Source organism: Anolis sagrei, chromosome 6 (assembly GCF_037176765.1).
Source record: "Anolis sagrei isolate rAnoSag1 chromosome 6, rAnoSag1.mat, whole genome shotgun sequence".
Lineage (NCBI taxonomy): Eukaryota > Metazoa > Chordata > Lepidosauria > Squamata > Dactyloidae > Anolis > Anolis sagrei.
Genome location: NC_090026.1, coordinates 75570999 through 75594746, shown reverse-complemented (window position 1 = coordinate 75594746; position 23748 = coordinate 75570999). Strand labels below are relative to the sequence as shown.

The following is a 23748-nucleotide window of genomic DNA, read 5'->3' as shown; positions in this document are numbered from 1 at the left end:
TATAGTGTCACAGGTGAATTTTGTTTAATCAGAGACACCATCAGTGAAAATGAACTAGCGTATGTAGCCCTCACTCTTATGTTTCATTTTGAGCTTAATCTCACAGAGCTTAGTGCACTTCCCTTAACATCCTAAAAAGATTAAGGGCTTCACATGTATAATTAAGTGTTGCTGGTAGCATTTTTCCCCTTTGTCACTGTCCATGATTCCAGAAGAGAAATCAAGGAGAACATTTCAAGCATATACACATACAGTGTTATTGGGTATGCCTTCAGAGCCCCTACATGAACTCTGTGTACATGTAAGTCAGTGGTTCTCAACCTGTGGGTCCCCAGATGTTTTGGCCTTCAACTTTGGCCTAACAGCTGGTAAACTGGCTGGGATTTCTGGGAGTTGTAAGCCAAAATACCTGGAGACCCACAGGTTGAGAACCACGGATGTAAGTGATCTTGGGACTTTGGCAGTAGTGCATCATAAGCAAATTGTTTGTTTGTTTGTTTGTTTGTTTACCATATTTATATACCGCCATTCTCAGCCCGAGGGTGACTCAGGGCAGTTTACAAATGGCACAATTCGATGCCCGCAATAACATAAAAACAATTAAAATATTTACCATAAGTAACATTCAATAAAATAATAAAACCAATAAAAGTATAGATCCTCAGTGTTTCATTACTAAAATCATTAGCCAATCGTGTTGTCCAGGCATTCCGAAGATCAGAGTTTGTCTGCTACACTGTATTTGGGAAAGCTTACTCAAAAAGCCAGGTTTTAACTTTTTTGCAAAATGTTAAGAGGGTGGGGGCCAATCTAATGTCCCTAATGTTCCACAGCTGAGAGGCCACTGCTGAGAAGGCCCTGTTTCCCGTTCCCACCAACTGAATTTGTGAAGAAGGCAAGACCAAGAGCAGGGCCTCCCCAGAAGATCTTAGGGTCCTAGATAGTTCATAAGAAATTCGTGTCATTAATGTACATCTATAAAACATTTTTGCATGATTCACACTCACATACCAGAGGAAGTTATGGGATGCAACCACTGAAATGTTGTCAGCGAATCCTTCTCTGCCCAAGTCCACGTAACAAAACAGGTCCATATAACATATATACACACATGAGTCTTGTCAGATGTGCTGAAACAATACATACACGCATCTAGATAGGCTGGCTAGCTGAAAGTGCTCCTTGTCCTATGCAGGAGTATCATTTTAAAGGCCCTGAAAGACTCAGTGATTCCATCAAGGTTCTTTATTTACCAGGTCAAGTGTCCAGGCACAAAAACAAGGCAAGTCTGTAAGAATAAATAATTGAAACCGTCTCCAAATCCAAATCAAACCACACGAGTCATTGCATACTACCAGTGAAATATGAACCTGTAGGCAGTGGTGGTGCTGCTAGTTAACTTTAGATTGAATTGCTGCTGTCCAAGACTTCATCTAGTATTGTTGGTATATGTGTGTAAGTGTAAACCTATACATAAATGCACACGCATATAAACATGCCTACACTTCCCTCCTCACAACATTCTTGGCATTTGTGTATAGGTACACACTTCAGCAAAGGCACTCCTGTTTCAGCAAACACAAAAGCAAGCTGTCCCCCCATAACCATCTCAGTGTCCTCCCATTTTTCTAGCAATTGAGATGTTTACTTATCAAACAATAGCAGTCTTGGAAAACAGGAGGTTTCCTCCAGCAGCCTTAACAGAACTGTTGGGCCGTGAAAATGTTTCAGGGAGACCTGTCAGCTTTTGGGAATACATATGGAATAATAATAATAATAATAATAATAATAATAATAATAATAATAATAATCTTTATTTGTACCCCGCTACCATCTCCCCAAGGGACTTGGTGCAGCTTACATGAGGCCAAGCCCACAGCACATCAATAAACAAAGACGATAACAAATAATCAATACAAACAGTTAAAATAAAACTCAAAAACAAAAATACACAATAAGCAATAACATACAGCATTTAAAAACCTATGGCCGGGCCAAATGTAATAATTAAAATTTAAAATTTAAAATGCTGGGCATGAACAAAATAGGGTAAACTAGGATAACGTTTTCAAAGAAAGAGAAGGGTGCGCAGACAATCCTAATCAATATTAAAGTGAATAATCAAGATCCATCTGCAGCGCTGAGGTCATGTGTTTTAGACTTAGACAAAGGGAGTCATAGAATGTATTTAGCAAATTGGCACATAGTAGCAGAACTGTCAGAAAGCCAATGGGATTTTGGACTGCATCAAAAGGAGTATAGTGTCTAGATCAGGTGTCCTCAAACTAAGGCCCGAGGGCCAGATACAGCCCTCCAAGGTCATTTACCCGACCCTCGCTCAGGGTCAACCTAAGTCTGAAACGACTTGAAAGCTCACAACAACAACTACAATCCTATCTCATCAGTCAAAAGAAGGCCCACACTTCCTACTGAAATACTAATAAGTTTATATGTGTTAAAATTGTTCTTCATTTTAATTATTATATTGTTTTTAAGTGTTTTTGAACTACAAATAAGATATGTGCAGTGTGCATAGGAATTCATTAATGCTTTTTTCAAATTATAATCTGGCCCGCAAGCAGTTTGAGGGACTGTGACCTGGCCCGCTGTTTAAAATATTTGAGGACCCCTGGTCTAGATCAAGGGAAATCATGGTGCCTCTCTATTCTGCTTTAGTCAGAACTCACCTGGAATACTGTGTACAATTCTGGGTACCGCAGTTCAAGAGAGATATTGAAAAGCTGGAACGTGTCCAAAAGATGGCAACTAAAATGATCAAAGTCTGGAGACCATGCCCTATGAGGAGTGGTTTAAAGATCTGAGGAAATTTAGCCTATAGAAGAGAAGGTAGAAAAGAGCCATGATAGCCATGCATAAATATTTGAAATGCTTGTCATAAGGAAAGAGGGAGCAGACTTGTTTTCTGCTGCCCTGGAGACTAGAACTCAGAGCCATGGGTTCAATTTAAAGGAAAGGAGATTGAACATTAGGAAGAACTTCCTGACTGTAACAGCTGTTCAACAGTGGAACTCTCTGCCTCAGAGTGTGGTGGAAGCTCCTTCCTCGGAGGCTTTTAAACAGACGCTGGATGGCCATCTGTCAGGGGTACTTTGATTGTACTTTTCATGTATGGCAGGACGTTGGACTAGATGGCCCATGTGGTTTCTTCCAACTCTATTATTCTATCACTCTAATCTCTATTCGGCATTACAAGAATGCCACTGGACAGCAGCAAACTGGTACATTTTTAAGTACAACTACAGCCAGGTATATATAGCTTTGGACAGCAGAGGAAAAGTTTAATGCCCCGTTAGTGGTTATTTTGAGTCTGTGCCCCTCTTCAGATTTCATCTCACTTTCTGTCCCTGTGATAATTGGATTTTGTGAAGTGTGGGTTTATGTGGAAACAAGAATTGATGATAAAGTTACAGTGGAGACACCTTTCCCCTGTGATAACTCTTTTAGGAGACAATTTCTTCCTCGGAGTAGATTTCTCCCACTTCCTACCATCTCACCCTCATTCTTTACTATGAGCCATTTATAAGCCAGGCCCCTTCCACACTGCTGAATAAAATCCCACATTTTCTACTTTGAACTGGAATATATGACAGTGTGGACTCGGATAACCCAGTTCAAAGCTGATATTGTGGCATTTTCTGCCTTGATATTCTGGGTTATATGGCAGTGTGGAAGGGCTCTCAGATGCTTGTAACTCAGGGATTGCCTGTATTTAAAAATTCCATATTTCTGCCTATATGGCTAGACAAAGAGCAAAGATTTCTAAGGTGGCCTCTGAAACTAAACCACAGAAGACCTCTAGTGGTCAAAGCTGGAATGAACAGCAAGAGCTACCTGCAATTGCATCTCTAAGCAATAACAGAGCAGTCCTGGATTTACATACAATATCCCTGAAACAGGAGCCCTCGGTGGCACAGTGGGTTAAACTGCTGAGCTGCTCAGCTTGTTGATCGAAAGGTTGCAAGTTCAAATCTGGAGAGGGGTATGAGCTTCCACTGTCAGCCCCAGCTTCTGCCAACCTAGCAGTTCAAAAACATGCAAATGTGAGTAGATCAATAAGTACCGCTCTGGCGGGAAGGTAACAGCGCTCCGTGTAGTCATGCCGGCCACATGACCTTGGAGGTGTCTACTGACAATGCTGGCTCTTCGGCTTAGAAATGGAGATGAGCACCAACCCGCAGAGTCTGGACTTAATGCCAGGGGGAAACCTTTACCTTTACCTATCTCTGAAACAAACAGGACTTTCCTTATACACAAAAAGTGTGGTTCCAAAAGAACATTGGTGTAGTTCAACTTTCGAATAAAGTAAAAGTTGACTGATAAGAGGAAAAGCTGATTTCGGGAGGAGGGATTTAAGGCTAATTCAAGATCCTGAAGCACTCCCACCTTGATCACGCATTACCTTCCTCCTGTTAAAGATTTTCCCAGTAGAGTATTCAACACTGTTTATAAATTCTAGATTCAAGGAGATTGATGTGGGGGCTTCCATATGTTAAACTTCAATTCCCAGCAGCCCCAGACTGCACAGATAATAGTAAAAAAAATACAGTATGTCTCAATTCATTCTTTTTAAATGAAAAAGAACTGTTGGAGAGCGAGGGAGGGAGAAGCCCTTGGTCAGGCTTTACTCTGTTAAGATAAGTCTGTGTGCAGGTATACTACTTCAGGCTATAAGCTGGCGCTCACGTGGTGGAATATCTGCAGTACAAAATAGCCAAAAACATTTATACATAACTTGCCAAAAAAAAAAAGATATTTTCCAATCAGTGCCATCCAAAGACTGGCAGTGTTGTCCAAATACAGGTGAGAAAGTCTTGAAATATAAACACTAAATGATACCAGCTAAATGTCTCTCCTTATTTTTGCTGTTTTATTTTGTTCTGCTGCAGGAATTCGTGAGGCTCACTGTGTCTGATATATTGGTGACGTTTGTAACAATACTTGTGGGGGACTTCCTCAGAGCTTGCTTTGTCAGATTTGTAAACTATTGCTGGTGTTGGGACCTAGAAGCTGGCTTTGTAAGTAAATGATCTATGTGTGAAATATTTTGTTTAGATAACAAATCTACTCCAAAGTCACAGGGAATTCAGATCTTATCCAATACAGACACTTTGCATTTCCTCTCCTATAACCTAAGATAAGAATGATAGAGCTCTCCAAATGCTATTGGACTACAGCTCCCAGTATTCTACATTATAGGCTGTAGTGGCTAGGACTTTGTGGTCCATTAACATTTGGAGGGCTATATGATTTCCACCCCTCCTTAAGCAAAGGATAGCCTAATGGCTCACAAAAGACAAGGCTTATAAATATTTCATGCCCCATAAGATCTATACCACAACTCTGGATACACTGACCTGTTCCTGAGCTTTCCAACCTGGGAAATTACTGAAGAAAAATAAACTGCACTTCTGCAGTTCCTGAGCAAATATGCATAGGATTGTTCTATGGCAGTGGTTCACAACCTGTGGTCTGTGGACCACCAGTGGTCCACAAGAACTAAAGTATGGTCTATAGCCTCACCACTGTAACAAGAGTGACTGGTCTCATAAAATCCTCATATAGTGCTGAGGTTTATTAAATATGGTTCTCTGTGGCTGAGCAGATGGCAACTACTGGATGCCATATGTTCTGTATCAGAAACTAGTGTAGTAAGAAATTCGATGTGCAAATTTGATAAATGTGAATTTAATATGTGTGGGAATGAATGGAAGAATGGAAGATGTATGGATGGAGTTAATAATTTTGGAAACACCAGTAAAATATTAAGGCCTGCAATAACTAACTACCTGCTTTCTGGACTGTGATTAAAACCTGCTAATAAGAAGTGAAAAGTAAACTCTTATAAGAATTGGGACAGTGATAACAGAAATGTTTACAATGTTAAGAAAGAAGTCAACACCAATCAAGAAGATCAACATCTGGCTAGAAAACTGAGATAGAGCCAGGATGGAAGACGTCTATCATTAATTTACAACTTTGGGACTACATCAGCAGAATATTCCTATAAAAGACTCAGTCTAAAAATGCTCAAAGTGTGGCAGACCTGAGGAGTCTGTTCCACGCGCCATGCTCTGCTCCATGGGAAGGAGAGAGATAGTGTACATATGGAGAGTGGCAGATTTGCACAGAAACAGTCTGGTCACTTGGCCTTCTTTCTCAAGGGAAGAGGAAGAAGTGCACTTTTGGAGTCTTCGATTTTGTGCAGGGAGTCAGGTTCTGCTGTATGGAAAACAGAGATCTGATCCTTGGCATTATTCTTAGGGAAAGAAGTTTTGTTATTTCAGCGTTTTGAAGTTATGGCATTATGTAAGTTATGGAACTATGCATTGAAAGGCTGCAGGAAAGCAGGGTCTGGCCTAACAGGTGCTTCTCCAAGGAGGGAGAAAATGATATGGTAATATTTTGGATGCATGTGGATGAATGCGCACATGTGTGTGAATGTTGAGTGAAAATGTAATTCCCCTCTGTTTGTTTGCTCACCAATGTAATTGTAAATCCAGTGTAGTTGCACAGAATCTGTATGTCTGTATGTCTAAATGTTTTTCTGTAATCTGATATACACTCTCACACTGGAAATTGCAATAAAAAGAACCTATGCTTTAAAGTTATTGAAAACTCATTCATGACACTAGAGTTGATGTGGTCTATCCAATGCTATTTTCTGAATCAGTACCCCAAATAACCAAACCGAATCTAACGTTGACCAAAACCTGATTCGTAACCCTTTTGGTACTAATGTTGGCGCATAGTCCCTGGTCAAAGTGGTCCCTGGTCAAAAAAAAGGTTGGGAACCACTGTTCTATGCCTTGCATTCTCAAAATTATTTCTCAAGAGAATATTCCTAAGTAGACATGAGTACAATGCTTTGATCCTATCTCTTGCCCTTTGGCTTCACCCACTTTCAGAAATTAGCCTTCCATACCAATTTGGAATTTGATCCTTGGCACACAAGATATCAAAAAAAGATGCTGTAATAAAAAAATCCAGCTTGATGCTTGGGAGGCTTTGTAACTGCCAGCATTTTACTGATGAAAATAGGGGTGCACTTATAACATCTCTGTTCCTTCTGAGGATAAGCTATTTTACTGTCCAAATTGCCTCTTTGCAAATCACTGAACACTCTACTCCATCCACTCTATGTTACATTCTCTTCATTGTTTTTCCTACCTTGTTTTCACAATGGAGAAAATAAGAAAAACGCAATACTCACACCATTTCAGATAACATTAAATGTGTCATGAGAATGAATACCAGAGCTGTAAGCACAGGAGAGATAATGCACTGGATATTACTTTTGTTATCCCTACTTAAAAAAAAAAAAGCATCAGCCATGTTGATAAGTTTGGTCTAATAGAGTCTCTAAAGCAGTGGTTCTCAATCTTTTTTTGACCAGTGACCGACCACTTGACCAGGGATCACTTTGACCAGGGACCACTCTCCAACATTAGTAACAAAAGGGTTACAAATCAGTTTTTGGCCAACTTTAGATTCTGTTTGTGGTGCTGATTCAGAAAATTGCATTGGATAGACCACATCAGCTCTAGTTTCTGATACAGAACACTTGCCATGGTCAGCAACAGAGAAGGAGTGGCAGGTGGCACGAAAGGAGAGGAAATAAAATAAAATAAAGAGGAAGGAAGCTCACGGACCAGATTTTTGTCCTTGTTGCCCACTGGTGAACTGCGGCCCACAGGTTAAGAACCACTGCTCTAAAACATTATGTTTCAACAGACTTCTAGAAGCATACTGTACTGCAGCGTTTCTCAACCTGGGGGTCGGGACCCCTGGGTGGGTCGCGAGGGGGTGTCAAAGGGGTCACCAAAGACCATCAGAAAATACAGTATTTTCTGTTAGACGTGGCGGTTCTGTTTGGAAATTTGGCCCAATTCAATCATTGGTGGAGTTCAGAATGCTCTTTGATTGTAAGTGAACTATAAATTCCAGCAACAACAACTCCCAATGTCAAGATCTATTTCCCCCAAACTCCACCAATGTTCACATTTGGCATATTGAGTGTTCGTACCAAGTTTGGTCCAGATCCATCATTGTTTGATTCCACAGTGCTCTCTGGATATAGGTGAACTACAACTCCAAAACTCAAGGTCAATGCCCACCAAAACTTTCCAGCATTTTCTGTGTGCCAAGTTTGGTTCAATTCCCTCGTTGGTGGAGTTCAGAATGCTCTTTATTTGTAGGATAACTATAAATTCCAGCAGCTACAACTCCCAAATAACAAAATCAATCCCCCCAACCCCCACCAGTATTCAAATTTGGGCATATTGGGTATTTGTGCCAAATTTCGTGCGGTGAATGAAAACACATCCTGCATATCAGATATTTATATTACGATTCACAACAGTAGCAAAATGATAGTTCTGAAGTAACAAGAAAAATAATTCTATTGTTGGAGGTCACCAAAACATGAGGAACTGTATTAAGGGGTCGTGGCATTAGGAAGGTTGAGAACCACTCCTGTACTGCTTCTGATGCAAATTGAAGTCTAAAACAGAGTCTGAGATCTGAATAGTCCCAGATCTGGTCACGTTTTCTGCAGCCACTCCCACAACATAGAGTTAAGGAAAACTGCTTACCAAATCACACATATACAATACAGTAAGCAATCTGAATTGTATACATAACAAGTAACTAGTGGAGGTTGCTATTTCCAACAATGTGTGATTTCAAGTTAGAATTCTTGATTTTGTTTTCTTTGTGTTATTGACTGATAGTAATATTTAGCACTTAGTCCTCTTTTCTCTTTTCTTGCAGCCTTCCTACTCAGAGTTCGACATTAGTGGTAATGTGCTGGGCTTGATTTTTAACCAAGGAATGATCTGGTAAGATATTTTTGTCAGATAGAGAAGATGGCTAACAAAAATAATGAGAGCTGCACTAAGCTGCAAAGGACAGCTGTGCCTTTTGTTGTCATGGTTTGTCTAATGCCCAGCAAGATATATCGTCTAAAATTCGACCAAGGCTAATTAGAGCAAAAACTCTTTTCATGTGAATCAGCCTGTTAGGAAACCTCTGCCTATTACAAAGGATTGTAGGTTTCGCTGTCACCCCTTATAAGCAAAGATTGCACCTCAGCACACACAGAAAAAATCCCCTATGGCTGCACATGGGAGAGGAAATTAAGTGACTGTGTGCATGCTATCAGACAGCAACACTTTGTCTTCCAATATTGATTTTCTCAATGGGGAATCTTTGATATGTTCTCAGGAAACTCCAGGGATCCTCAAAATTATATTAAAGTTCCTGTATTAGAGGAAACAGCTTCAGAACACGCTCCTGAATAATGAAAAGAAATTATTTCTAATACCTTGCTAACCTTCACTATATTATTTACTGTGCATTCTGTTATGTTTGGTGTGGCTTACTTTCAGATAGAGGTGTGACTGCCAGAGGGCAGAATGATTTAATTGCTCGCCCCCCACCCACCACCCACCCCGCTCCTATATATTCTCCTTCTCCCAATGAAATTTTCTTTCCTCAAATTTCTAGCATTGCAGAAACTTAAAACTTCAGTTGAGTATTTAGAAATGCTAATCATCCAAAAAAATGTAATTTCCTTTCTGCCCTCTTTTTTTTTTTTTTTTTTTTTTTTTTTTTTTTTTTGCATTGCATTGCATTGCATTGCAATAACAACTTTTCCTCCCCTCCCTCCTCCTCCTCCTTTCTATTCTGGCTTTCCTCCAACATGAGGTTCATAGCAACTTACAAAACATTAAAAATAATATCAGTAAACATTCACAATATACAAAATTTAAAATTCAACAATAAAAACTGTAATTAAAACCGGATACTGTATTTTACAGTATGTACACACCAGCACAACAATTAACAGGGTACAGTTATATAGTCAGGCATCAAGTGCCTACTGAAAAAGAAAAGTTTTTGTCTGTGAAACGAAAATAGGGAACATATCTAATTAATTTGGGAGCCCCCAATGGAGCAGTTGGTTAAACCGCTGAGCTGCTGAGCTTGTTGACCGAAAGGTCACAGGTTCGAATCCAGAGAGTGACGTGAGCTTCCACTGTCAGCCTCAGCTTCTGCCAACCTAGCAGTTCAAAAACATGCAAATGTGAGTAGATCAATAGATACTGCTCTGGCAGGAAGATAACAGTGCTCCATGCAGTCATGCCAGTCACATGCCCTTGAAGGTGTCTATGGATGACGCTGGCTCTTCGGCTTAGAAATGGAGATGAGCACCAACCCCCAAAGTCGGACATGACTGGACTTAATGTCAGGGGAAAACCTTTACCTTACCTTTTACCTAATTAATTTGAGAGTTCCAGAGCCTGGGAGCAACCATTGATAAGGCCCTCTCTGTGTTCCCACCAAAGAGGAAAGGCTTCCCAACAAATCTCAAAGGACAGTCTGGTTCATAAGTGAAAATGGGGTCCTTTGCAAAACTGTCCTCAAATCCCATTCCAGCAAGGTGACCAAAGGATACTGTGATCAATTATGGGCTTTTCTCATTCTGGGTGTTTTGTTCAAAATGAATTGGCCATCACTTTCCTCTGAGCATGCATCTATAATGAAGAATCAATGCAATTTGGTGCCACTTTACCTGCCGTGGCTCAATGCTAGGGAATTCTGGGATTTCTTGCTTGGTGAGGCACCAGCACTATTTAGCAGAGAAGGCTAAAGACCTTGTAAAGTTATATCTCCCATGATTCCACAAGATTGAAGTCTGATAGTTAAAGTGGTGTCAAAGAGCAATAATTCTACATTGTGTTGTCGAAGAATTTCATGTCCAGAATCATTGGGTTGCTGTGAGTTTTCTGGGCTGTATGGCCATGTTCCAGAAGTATTCTCTCCTGATGTTTCGCCCACATCTATGGCAGGCATCTTCAGAGGTTGTGAGATTTGTTGTAAATAAGACAAGTAGGGTTTATGTTACAATAAGTTGTAGCAGAACCAAGTGTGTGTGTGTTGAAGAAAAACATTATGATGATAATTATTATGTACAGCTGGTAATGTAGGTCAACCAGCAATCTTGGACCACACCCAATACGGTATAACTGTATGGATTTTTAGAATACAGTTCTAGAGAGCGTCTGTGGAAAGAACTCTTGTTTGAGGCAAGTGTGAATGCTGCAATTGATCACCTTGATTAATATTGAGTAGTCTTGCAGCTTCAAGTCTTGGCTACTTCCTGTCTGGGGGAATCCTTTATTGGGAGGTGATTAGCTGACCCTGATTGCTTCTTGTCTGGAATTCCAACAAACCTCTCAACCTCTGAGAATGCCTATCATAGATGTGGGCAAAACATAAGGAGAAATGCTTCTGGAACAAGGCCATACAGCCCAGAAAACTCACAGCAACCCAATAATTTTACAGTTTGGATGCATCCAGTGTTATTTTTCCAAAGTCAGCTTGTGTGCTTCCATGGCTGACTGGTGATACAAATCTTAGTTTTTAGGGCCCCTTCCACAAAGCTGTATAAAATCCACATTGAACTGAATTACATGGCAGTGTGGACTCAGATAATCCAGTTCAAACTAGATATTGTGGATTATCTACCTTGATATTCTGAGTTATATGGTTGTGTGGAAGGGCTCTATGAGTCCTATGGTCCCTTCCAGACAAGCTCTACATCCCAGGATCTGATCCCAGGTTTTCTGTTTATCCAGGATTATCTGGCAGGGTGGACTCATATAATCCTGTTTAAAGCAGAAAACCTGGGATCAGAGCCTGGGATATAGAACCTGTTTGGAAGGTCCCTGAGTCTAATATTAAGACCACTGCACCACAGTGGCTGAGACACATTAGATGTGAATTAAATACATCAATTGCTGTTCCATCTCACAACTAATAGGAGACATGGAGGAATAATGTTTTGAGCAGAACAGCAGGGGGATAAAAGGGTTAAACTCCTTCCCCAGTAACATGTTGTGATACTGACAATTAATGCTTGGTATTAGTTTTGTTTTTGAGTGAATTATAGCAAATGTTGCTCTTGACATTATACCCATGTTGCTCCTTGGACATAAATATAGTAAACAATAGATTGTGGATCAGTTATCCTATGAATTATGAGTATACTTTGGAGATCCCTCTTCCTCAATAATGCCAAAGTAATCAAATGTTTTGTTCATTTGTGTAAAGCATTTGTATCGTGTGCTTCAGCCAGAAGTGCTCCCAGAACAGCTTACAGATCAATAAAGAGAAGACTATTGCTTCCCTGTGGTTTCCAATCTAAAAATACATTGCACAAAAAGAAATTGGAAAGGAATAAGAAGAATCAGGCACCGGTTCCTAATGTTAGGAAGTCTTAATAAAACCAGCTGGAATGGCTGTGAGGCACTTGAAAGTTGGTGGTCAGTTTACCAAGTTGTGTTGTGAAAGAAATGGTCCAAAGAGGAAGGGAGCCAAAAATTATTGATGGGACACCTGAGCCCATGAAAAGGCCCTGCTTTTGGTTTAAAACCAGATGAAATGGCTGCTAAGTGACAACTGGGAGAAAGGCAAAGCTTGGTGGAGCAAAATGCTGATTTTCCTTCTCTCTTTCTGTTTAAACTTGATGGAATGACTAGATCAGGGGTCCTCAAACTTTTGAAGCAGAGGTTTGGTTCACTGTCCCTCCGATTGTTGGGGGGTGGGGGGACTATATTTTGAGAAAAACATGGACGAATTCCTGTGCACACTGCAGATATATAATTTGTACTGCCAAAAAAAATGAAAGAATGGGTGGAGAAAATCGAAGAAATAAAGGACATGGACGAATTGACTTTTGTGTTAAAGAAAAATACAGGCAAGATAATAAATAGAACGAATTGGGACAATCTTCATGACTATCTGGTCAATTTGGGAAAATAAAAAACAAGAGAGACAATTTTATTATGTTAATAAAAATTTAATATTTTTGAGTAACAAAAAAATACAACCCAAGAAGATAGAATGGAAGTCACTTTTTTTCTTTTTTCTTTTTCTTTTTTCCTTTTCTTTTTATTTTTTTGCTTTTTCCTTTTTGTTTTTTGTGTGGCTGCATTTTTGTAAAATGAATTTTAGGGCTTTGTCTATGCTTTCTTTTTTCTCTCTTCTTCACTTTTCTATACTTTATTATTCCCACTCTTTTGCTGTATCTTATATAAAATTTAATAAACTTCTTAAAAAAAATGAAAGAACAATACAGTATTTAAAATGACGAACAGTTTTAACCAACATAAACTTACCAGTATTTCAATGGGAATGGTGGGCCTGCTTTTGGCTGATCAGATAATCAAGTTAATTCAGATTGTTGTTGTTGTTGTTGTTGTTGTTGTTGTTCATATGTGACTTGAAGTTGTTTCAGACTTAGGGTGACCCTAAGTCTAAAGTTTAGACCAGGGGCCGAGTAAATGACGTTGGAGGGCCACATCTGGCCCACGGGCCTTAGTTTGAGAACCCCTGGACTAGATGATACAGAAAGTTCCCCTCTGCAATTCAGAAGGTAGAAGCTTTCTTCAAAAGGGAATTTGCTTCACAGTGGAAATTGGAGAAGAGCTTACCTACAAATAATGGGTTGTCTCTTATTAATCACTTTTTGTATTAACTACACCATAACTAATTCGGATTGTGATGCAGGATGTCACTCCCTTTATGGTGTAACTCAGGGGTCATCAAACTAAGGGTCAGGAGCCGGATACGGCCCTCCAAGGTCATTTATCCGGCCCTTGCTCAGGGTCAACCTAAGTCTGAAATTACTTGAAAGCACACAACAACAACAACAACAACAATCCTATATCATCACCCAAAAGCAGACCCACATTTCCCATTGAAATACTAATAAGTTTATATTTGTTAAAATTGTTCTTCAATTTAATTATTATATTTTTTATAAATGGGGATTTTTGCACTACAAATAAGATATGTGCAGTGTGCATAGGAATTCATTCATGTTTTCTTTTAATTATAATCCAGGTCAAAGTTTGAGTGACTTTGAACTGGCCCTCTGTTTTAAAGGTTTGAGAACCCCTGGTGTCCACTTTCTTTTTTTAGGCTGGATCCACTGCCCTGTACCCTAGGAACTGATCCCAGATTATCTGCTTTGAACTGCATTATATGAGTCCACACTACAAGATAATCTAGGATCAGATCCTGGTATAGAAGGCAGTGTAGATCCAGCCCTAGTTACAATATTTGTGGTTTCGCTATCTGGGTGTGCTTTATATCGCACAACAGCAGGTTGTACTTACTATTTACTTTTAAATTTGGCACCTAACAGCTATTGGGACCATTGGACTCTAAATAATCCTTTAAAAACCACTGTATTCCAGACACTATTCCAATGTAAAAGGCCACTATTAGATGTTTCTATAGAATCACTAAATCAAAGAAAACTGATAATCCTCACATTGTGGAGATAAAGATCATCTGGGGTGTCCCTGCTCTTGGTCCCACCTCCGTCACAGGTGTGTCTGGTGGGAACGAGGGACAGAGCCTTCTCAGTGATGGCCCCTCTGCCCCAGTGATATTAGAGCAGCTCCCTCCCTCCTGGCCTTCAGAAGGAAAGTGAAAACCTGGCTCTAGGGTTAAGCCTTTGGAGATTAATCTATAGTGCAATAATAGCTTCGAAATATGTGCAATTGATCTTTGGAATAGCCCCGGATTATGATTTAGGATGGTGTGATTTTTATAATGAATGCAATGTTTTATATGTTTTAATGTGCATTTAATTTTAATTTTTAACGTAAGTGTATTTTAAATGTTTGTTGTCCAAAGGCATTGAATAGTTGCCATATGTAAAGCTGCATTGAGTCTCCTTCGGGGTAGAGAAAGACAGGATACAAATAGAGTAAATAAATACATAAATTAGTGCAGTGGTTCTCAAATTCCAGATGTTTTGGACTTCAGCTCCCACCATTCCTAACAGCTGGTAAATTGGCTGGGATTTCTGAGAACTGAAGCCCAAAACACCTGAAGGAGCACAGTTTGACAAACATTACATTGGTGCCATTGATTCAATTTGTCTCATCTAGTTAGTTAACTTAGCTTATTTATTTATTTATTTATTTATTTATTTATTTATTTATTTGCAGTATTTATATTTCACCCTTCTCACCCCGCAGGGAACTCAAGGTGGATTACAATGTACATATACATGGCAGACATTCAGTGCCATAGACACACAACATATATAGACAGACACAAGAGGCTATTTAACATTCCAGCTTTCATGAGGGTATTCTGGTCACCAGGGGAGCTGTCACTTCACCATCCATTTGGGACACTGATGGAGTACTTCCTCATTCTTTGCATGCTCGCAGGAGATTTTATGGTGTCGTAAATTAGTTAAATTAGCCTCCCTGCATAAGCAGCACCTAAATTTCCTACTTGACAGATGCAACTGTCCTTCGGGCTGCAAAGGTCGACAGCAAGCTACAGAAATGGTTGGAAGCTCACTCCGACCAGGGCTGGCTTCGAACTCAATACCTTTCGGTCAATAGTGATCTTAATGCTGCGCCACAGTCTCGATACAGTTACAGCTACAAACACTTAGTGGGTATGGGCTGTAGATTGGTAAAATTTTCATAAACTGACATTTATATTTCTTCCTCTTGTATTTTGCCTTATAGGATGGGATCCTTCTATGCCCCGGGACTTGTAGGAATTAACGTCCTGCGTCTTTTGACCTCCATGTATTATCAGAGTTGGGCTGTTATGAGCAGCAATGTTCCCCATGAGCGAGTATTCAAGGCATCCAAATCTAACAATTTTTATATGGGACTTTTGCTGCTAATCCTGTTCCTAAGTGTGTTACCAGTTGCCTACACCATAATGTCCCTTCCTCCTTCCTTTGACTGTGGTCCATTCAGGTACTTGAACATCTTGATACATTCATAACTTCCTAACTTGGGGTAAAGATACAATAACATTGTATTCTACTGTGCAGTAAAAGGTACAAGAACCATTTGTAGAGTCAGGCAGGATAAGGCAAATATGCATTTAATATAAATGAGAAACATGTTTTTCTTCGGGGTAGTGTGGTTTCTGGCCTGTATATCCGTGATCTAGCAGCATTTTCTCCTGACGTTTCACCTGCATCCGTGGGTGGCATCTTCAAAGGATCCTGTGAAGAAAAACATCAGGAGAAAATGCTGCTAGAACATGGCCATACAACCTGTAAACTACACGACTCCCCAGTGATTCCGGCTGTGAAAGCCTTCAACAATACATGTATTCATTCCTTGGGTGGGAAATGGCACGGCTCTTAGGAAACATGACAGTCTTCCATGCTTCAGATGAATCTGTTTGGCATATGGAGGAAGGCAGCCAGAAACCAACCAGAAGAGTTATCTGATTGTGAATATTGGAAGGGGAAATGATGAGTGAATTGAAGCTGCTTCTGCTTGCTTATTCATTCATAGTGAAGGGAGCAATCTTCTCAAGGCACTTGACAGTATAGAATCAGAAGAAAAGTGTTTGGATTTAGATAATGGTTTCATTTTCCTTCTGCTTTGAAGTAATCTGCTTTGGAATTCTTGCAGTATAAGAAGGGAGCTTTCAGGTGTTGGTAGGGAAAGAAAAGCGCTTTGCACATCCTCAGCCACTGCTCTTAACACTTACAGGAACAAGCAGCTGACACATACAACATGTTGCACTCCAGGACAGGAAAAGCCCTCTGACTGTAAACACCACACCGTTGATTGGAAAACAATCCTTTTATTGAAGATAATTAAAAATCAGCAAGTAAAAAGCACTTTAAAGAAATAGGTAAATCCAATTAGGTAAGAAGATAAGCGGGAGCAAAAATAGTCCAGGGTAAAGTTTAGCAAAGTCCATAAAAACGAAGTCCACACTATAATTCAGGATAAACAGGAAACATTAATCCAAGGCATGAGTAGGCATTCATACATCCCAAGAGTCCAAATTATGAACAAGAAATACTTAGACAAGTATCTTCCAAAATTGTGGATTTTGATATAACCCATGGATAAGTTGGGTGTCATTCCATGGAAAGGAGAAAATGTGATCCAAAAAGCTATAGATCAATCTCCTTGTTTTGCCATTTTTATAAAGCTTTGGAAAGACTTATCCTGCACGGAATTATGGAAAAACTAGACCAGTTTATGATCCCACAGCAAGCTGGTTTCAGGAAAGGGGAAAGCTGCACATCACAAGTGCTGAATCTGACTCAACACATTGAAGATGGCTTTGAAAAACAGCAGATTACAGGAGCTGTCTTCATAGACCTATCATCAACTTATGATACTGTAAATCATTGCCTCCTTCTGAAAAAAATGTATAATATCACAAAGAATTACCACGTCACTCGCTTTATAGGAAATCTACAAAACTGGAGCTTTTTTGTCGAGTTCCAAAGTCAGAGAAGCAGATGGTGAAAACAGAAGAATGGCCTGCCTTAGGGGAGTGTGCGTACATCAATGTGTAACATTTACACAAATGGTCAGCCACTGCCAGAAGGGACAGAGAGTTTCATCTATGCTGATGATCATGCCATCACCACTCAAGCAGGGAGCTTTGAAATGGTTGAACAAAAGCTCTCTGAAGCTTTAGGTGTTCTCACTACCTATTACAGGGAAAACCAGCTGATTCCTAATCCATCTAAAATGCACACGTGTGCTTTTCATCTAAAGAATAGAGCATTTTGAGCTCTGATGATTACCTGGGAAGGAATCCCACTGGAACATTGCAGCACACCAAAATACTTGGAAATTACTCTGTACCATGCTCTGACTTACAATAAGCACTGCTTGAATATCAAGCAAAAAAATGGTGCTAGAAATCATATCATATGAAAGCTGACTGGCAGAATTTGAGGATCACAAATAGACACAGTGAAGATGTCTGCCCTTGTGCTTTGTTACTCTGTTGCTGAATACGCATGCCTAGTGTGGAATACATCTCACCACATTGAAACAGTGGATGTGGCTCTTAATGGACATGTCGCATTATCAAAGGATGTTTACGCCCCACACCACTGGATAAATTATACTGTTATCCGGCATTGCACCATTAGACCTCCATCAGGAAGTAGCAGCTAGTAATGAAAGGACTAAGGCATTGACATCTCTGACCCATCCTCTGTCCAGATATCAGCCAGCAAGCAAACATCTTAAATAAAGAAATAGCTTCCTAAGATCTACAGAGATACTCACAGGAACACCTCAGAAAGCAAGAGTACAAAAGTGGCAGGTTAAAACCTGGAACCCCAATCAGTGTCTGATACCAGATGAGAAATTCCCCTCTGGGCACACTGAAGACTGGGTGATTTGGAAGGCACTGATCAGACTGCGCTCTGGCACCATGAGATGCAGAGCTAAGCTTAAGAAATGGGGCTTCAAAGTGGAGTCCACGACATGCGAGTGTGGAAAAAAGCAAACCACGGACCACCTCCTACAATGAAGTCTGAGCCCTGCCTCGTGGACAATGGAGGGCCTTCTCATAGTGACACTAGAGACACTCTAAGCGGCCAGCTTCTGGTCAAAGGACATTTAGTATAATGCCAAGTTTTAAACTTTGTGGTTTTCCTATACATTATAACTGTATTCTCAATTCGTTTCTGACAGGATAAATAAAAATAAATTGCCATTTCTTTGCCAAAGTATTCAAAAAGGCCAGAAGTGGCACTACAGTTAAGAGAGTAGCGGGCTTGGCATTTTTAAAATTATTATTATTATCCCTGGATGGACTAAGCTTCCAACTTTCCCCACTCTTCTCAAAGATGGCGCCTTTTGTGATAAGAACTACGGATGCGGAACAATGGCTTCAAACTACAAGAAAGGAGATTCCATCTGAATATTAGGAAGAACTTCCTGACTGTGAGAGCCGTTCAGCAGTGGAACTTTCTGCCCCGGAGTATGGTGGAAGCTCCTTCTTTGGAAGCTTTTAAACAGAGGCTAAATGGCCATCTGTCAGGAGTGATTTGAATGCAATATTCCAGCTTCTTGGCAGGGGGTTGGACTGGATGGCCCATGAGGTCTCTTCCAACTCTTTGATTCTATGATTCTATGTGAAGCACTTACATTGACCCATAAATAAGTCTATTCAGTCTATTTTTTAGTTGATTTTTTGACTAAAAGTTCTAGATGTATATATTATAATAGAAATTATGTATCAAAAAAGCACAAAGCTATGCACAAGAATGAGGAATCAGCAGCCTTAGTTGAAGCCCCAAGGTTTGGTAATACCAAGAAGAAGAAAACATTAGGAAGAAAAGATTTTAGAGGACCCATAGCAACACATTGTGGATTGATCCTATTCCCGTAATAGTGCACGTTGAGAAAATTTAGCGGAATATTGTAAAGAGGACATAGCTAGCTGCACAATGAACAGAAGCAGTCCACACTCCGCTTTGTTGCACATAATCTACTAGAAGGCACTCAAACTTTGAACTCAAGCTACCAAAGAACATCAAGCAAACCTCTTAGAATGAGTGCTTTCAAAAACAAGCATTGTCTCTTTCCTATCCAGTAGTTACAGTGCATGATTATGACGACAGACTGTAGAAAAATAATAGAAACTGACTTCTTCTGAATACGTTCCACCATCACTGTCTTAATAAGCATTACTTGCTGTCATTCTGAATCAGCTCTGCGCAAATTGTTCTCTAGACCAGATTAATGTGTCAATGAGACCTAATTTGATTTAGTTACTTTCTCATTGCACTGCGGATTCTGACACTGCGTAGAGCCAGTTTAGTACAAATTGTTCCTTTGTTCCACTATCTTTGACCCTTCTTTTGTTAATCAGCAGTGTCAGTAGCAATCTCTTTACAGAGTTTTACCAAAGGAGTATGTATTAAGGCTCTCTTAAATTCATTGAGCCAGCCTGAGTTATCTTCCTCTTTGAAACAAAATTATGAATATATGGACTAGGAGGAAAATTGAATTGTATTCCTTCTACTATCCATAATTTTTTTCAGTAACCATTAGGTCTTGTAAACTTAACCTTGTTAGCTATGTAACAGAAAAGCTAATGCATTCTTGGATTTTCTCCCTGCAAAGATCTGTGTATGTTGATCTTTTATGACTTTTTAAAATATCATAAACCAAAATTCCATGTTCAAAAATGAAGAAAAGTGGTGCACCTGCCTCTAAAAACATTTAAAAAAATCTCTGGCATGCAAATTCTATTTATGAAAAGGTCCAGAATGTGTTCTAATCACTGAAGTAGGGTTACTATCACTTACTTGTGCCTATGATTTATGTTTTCCAGCGGAAAAAAGAAAATGTATGATGTCATTCAAGAGACCATCAAAAACGACTTTCCACCCCTTGTAGCCAAGATAATCGGTTATTTGGCAAACCCAGGACTGATTATAACTGCAATTCTACTTATGGTGTAAGCTGTTGTGTCTGTAAAATGAGATTGGTGACTAAACAGTCAAGGAGATTTTAGTAAAATACATAGCTAGATCCTAAGTTAATTTTTTGTAACTTAAATGGTACTGCTGTTGGTATCTTGTTAAATTGCTATACAATGTCCCAGAATACTTGTTGGATGTCAGAACAAACACAAAGCAATCTATGGCTAAATCCAAATGGCATCGACAGGGGTGCCCGGGTATTTTTTGTACCCTGTTTCAGGGGAGGAAAATCTCTTCTTTAGGAGTTGATATGCACAGTGATTCTAGACTCATATTTAAAACAAAACATAGAGTAACAAGTATTTTCCAGCAAAATTATAAAAGTAGAGATAACCCATATAACAAACATATACTCACATGTTACGAAGACGTTTTTGAGAGTGCTGCTCCATTATTACTGGACATTACTTGGATTTTGATGCTAATTGGACTCTCCTTTGGACTTCATGACTCATTGTCTGTTTACTTTGAAAGTCTTCTTCATTGAACACATATCTCTGGAGCCTATATATATTGGAATCAGTCTCAGAACTGTATATTGAGAATTTTGATAAATTTATTTATTTATTTATTTATTTATTTGCATTATTTCTATCCTGCCCATTTCAGCCCGAAGGCAACTCAGGGCAGTAAAATTATATACTGTATGCTCTTTGGATATTATCCTTTCTCCATACATGAATCTTGTCAAATTGACCATTTACGAACCAGTTATCATTACTTTCCTGAGTCCTCTTCTTTAAATGTATAATAAAAATTGTTTTATCAGCATAACTAGCCATTTGACCATGGTTAAACCACTGAGCAGCTGAACTTGCTGGTTCAAATCCGGGGAGCAGGATGAGCTCCTCTGTTAGGCCCAGCTTCTGCCAACCTAGCAGTTTGAAAACATGCAAATGTGAGTAGATCAATAGGTACCACTTCTGCGAGAAGGTAATGGCGCTCCATGCTGGCCACATGACCTTGGAGGTGTCAACGGGCACCGCCGGCTCTTCAGCTTTAAAATGGAGATAAGCACCACCCTGCAGAGTCAGACATGACTTAATATCAGGTGGAAACCTTTACCCATTTGATTCAGACTGAATGAGTATAGATTTTAACCCCAAATCCCATGAATGCATGTTTAACAAAGATAGCATCCTTGAATATGAATGATTTCTTATTATTATTTACGGTAGTCACCTAATTGTTGTTGTGTCTCATTATCTATCTTGAATCATTCTGAAGCTGCACACTAATTTAAAACATGTGTTTATTTTTGTAGTCTTGCTATATATTATCTCAATGCTGTGGCTGAAGCATATCAACATGCCAATGCAGAGCTGAAGAAGAAAATGTTAATGGTATAGTCTGTGTTTTATCAAGTTGGTTTACAAATTAAAAGTATATTAGGCCCATGTATCATGTGAGAGATCTGTTCCAGGACCCTTTTGTGTAATATGATTATCATATATTATCCAGAATTCTATTTTTCTTACTTGAAAAGTACAATCTTTTGGACTTCCAGTCAAAGTATGTCATGGAATTGCATAGAAAGACCTAAAAATGCCCAGAGAACTGTTCTCTCGAGGCCCCCAACATTATGTTATGGTGAAGCTCTGAGTAGAGATTTAGGAAATACTTTTCTAGGCATGACTAGTTCCTCCTGCACAATTCTATAATATCCAAGGCTTTTTGCATATAACTGAAACGGAGCTTGTGTAATAAGCAGGCCTACTGTATAACATGATTGTGTGTGTGTTTTGTCACAGAATTACTTGTGACTGGGTTTACTTTGCGGTTTCATACACGGATTCTTCCTCTAGGTGGAAGTCTTGAATTCAGACTAAATCCTTAGTGAAATGGCAGTGGTGTAGTATTATATACTAAAAAGTATATAATAGATTAATGTATGCATAACTATTTCAGCTATGCATAATAAAAATATTAAAAATACTAAAGCAAAAATGACACTCCATACGTGAACATTAATGAACTACATTGTTGATGTAGGTTTGAAAGTGAGAACCTCGAAAACTGTGTAAGTTTTCTGACCTTGTGTTGTCGAAGGCTTTCATGGCCAAAATCACTGGGTTGCTGTGAGTTTTCCGAGCTGTAAGGCCATACTCCAGAAGCATTCTCTCCTGATGTTTCGCCCACATCTATGGCAGGCATCCACAGAGATGAGGTCTGTTGGAAACTAGGCAAGTGAGGTTTATATATCTGTGGAATGTCCACTGTGAGAGAAAGAACTCTTGTCTGTTTGAGGCAAGTGTGAATGTTGCAATTGGCCACCTTGATTAGCATTTAATGACCTTGCAGCTTCAAAGCCTGACTAGTTGCTGCCTGGGGGATCCTTTGTTGGGAGGTGTTTGAAGCTGCAAGGCAATTAAATGCTTATCAAGTCGGCCAACTGCAACATTAGACATTTCACATAAATAAAATCAGGCCAAGGTGTTCTGCAGGATGCTTCTCTGATATTCATCTAATCTTCTGTGTCTTTTCAAAAGTAGTGTGTAACTTCCAACTGATAGGCAGTTGGAAGCTTTCAATTGTTTAAATATACAATTATTAGTAAATTTAAATAATTTTCTGATTTTTAAAACATCAGTTTTCTCTTGAGTCCTAGTTTTTGTACATATTATAATCTTATTCCTTCAAATTTAATGATCAAGGGTCTGGAGAACAAGCCATATGAGAAGCGGCTTAAAGAGCTGCTCATGTTTAGCCTACAGGCTGAGAGGAGACATGATGGCCATGTATAAATATGTGAGGAAGTCATAGGGAGGAGGGAGCAGGCTTGTTTTTTGCTGCCATGGAGACTAGGACACGGAACAAAGGCTTCAAATACAGGAAAGGAGATTCCACCTGAACATTAGGAAGTACTTCCTAACTGTGAAAGCTGTTCAGCAGTGGAACTCTCTGCCATGGAGCATGGTGGAGGCTCCTTCTTTGGAGGCTTTTAAACAGAGGCTGATGGCCATTTTGTCGAAGGTGCTTTGAATGTGATTTTCCTGCTTCTTGGCAGGGGGTTGAACTGGATGGCCCGCGAGGTCTCTTCCAACTCTATGATTCTAATTCTATAATAATTTCCAATATGTTTATTCACATAGCAACGGGAGGATGAGAAAAACAAGAAGAATAACAAAGCTTCCACCAACCCGGCACTGCAAGATCTAGAAGATTTGCTCGTCACACAAGTGAAGACAACAGAAGAACCCAAACCAGCAGAAGGTAAAAACAACCTATTCCAGTAGTCTTCAATTGATTCTGGTCAATATATTGGTCTGGAGCACCATGTCAAAGGAATTACATAGTTTCTCATTGTTGGGAGAATTAAGATGGCCTAGTATTCCACTCTTCCTCCGATAGCAAACTCCGTGCTCTCAGCAGTAAGATATGCAACGTATCTCTCTCTGACAACTTATGAG

General features: G+C 39.5%; 1 protein-coding gene across 1 annotated transcript in view; it reads left to right on the top strand.

Moving 5' to 3' along the window:
* TMC2 (transmembrane channel like 2) overlaps window positions 1-23748 on the top strand; it is a 63034-nt gene that overhangs the window by 36331 nt on the left and 2955 nt on the right. Inside the window, exons 14-19 of the mRNA XM_067470202.1 lie at window positions 4908-5036; window positions 8791-8858; window positions 15585-15824; window positions 20188-20313; window positions 21603-21681; window positions 23431-23551. Of these exons, the coding sequence (XP_067326303.1) occupies window positions 4908-5036; window positions 8791-8858; window positions 15585-15824; window positions 20188-20313; window positions 21603-21681; window positions 23431-23551 (763 nt within the window). The remainder of the gene's footprint in view (window positions 1-4907; window positions 5037-8790; window positions 8859-15584; window positions 15825-20187; window positions 20314-21602; window positions 21682-23430; window positions 23552-23748) is intronic.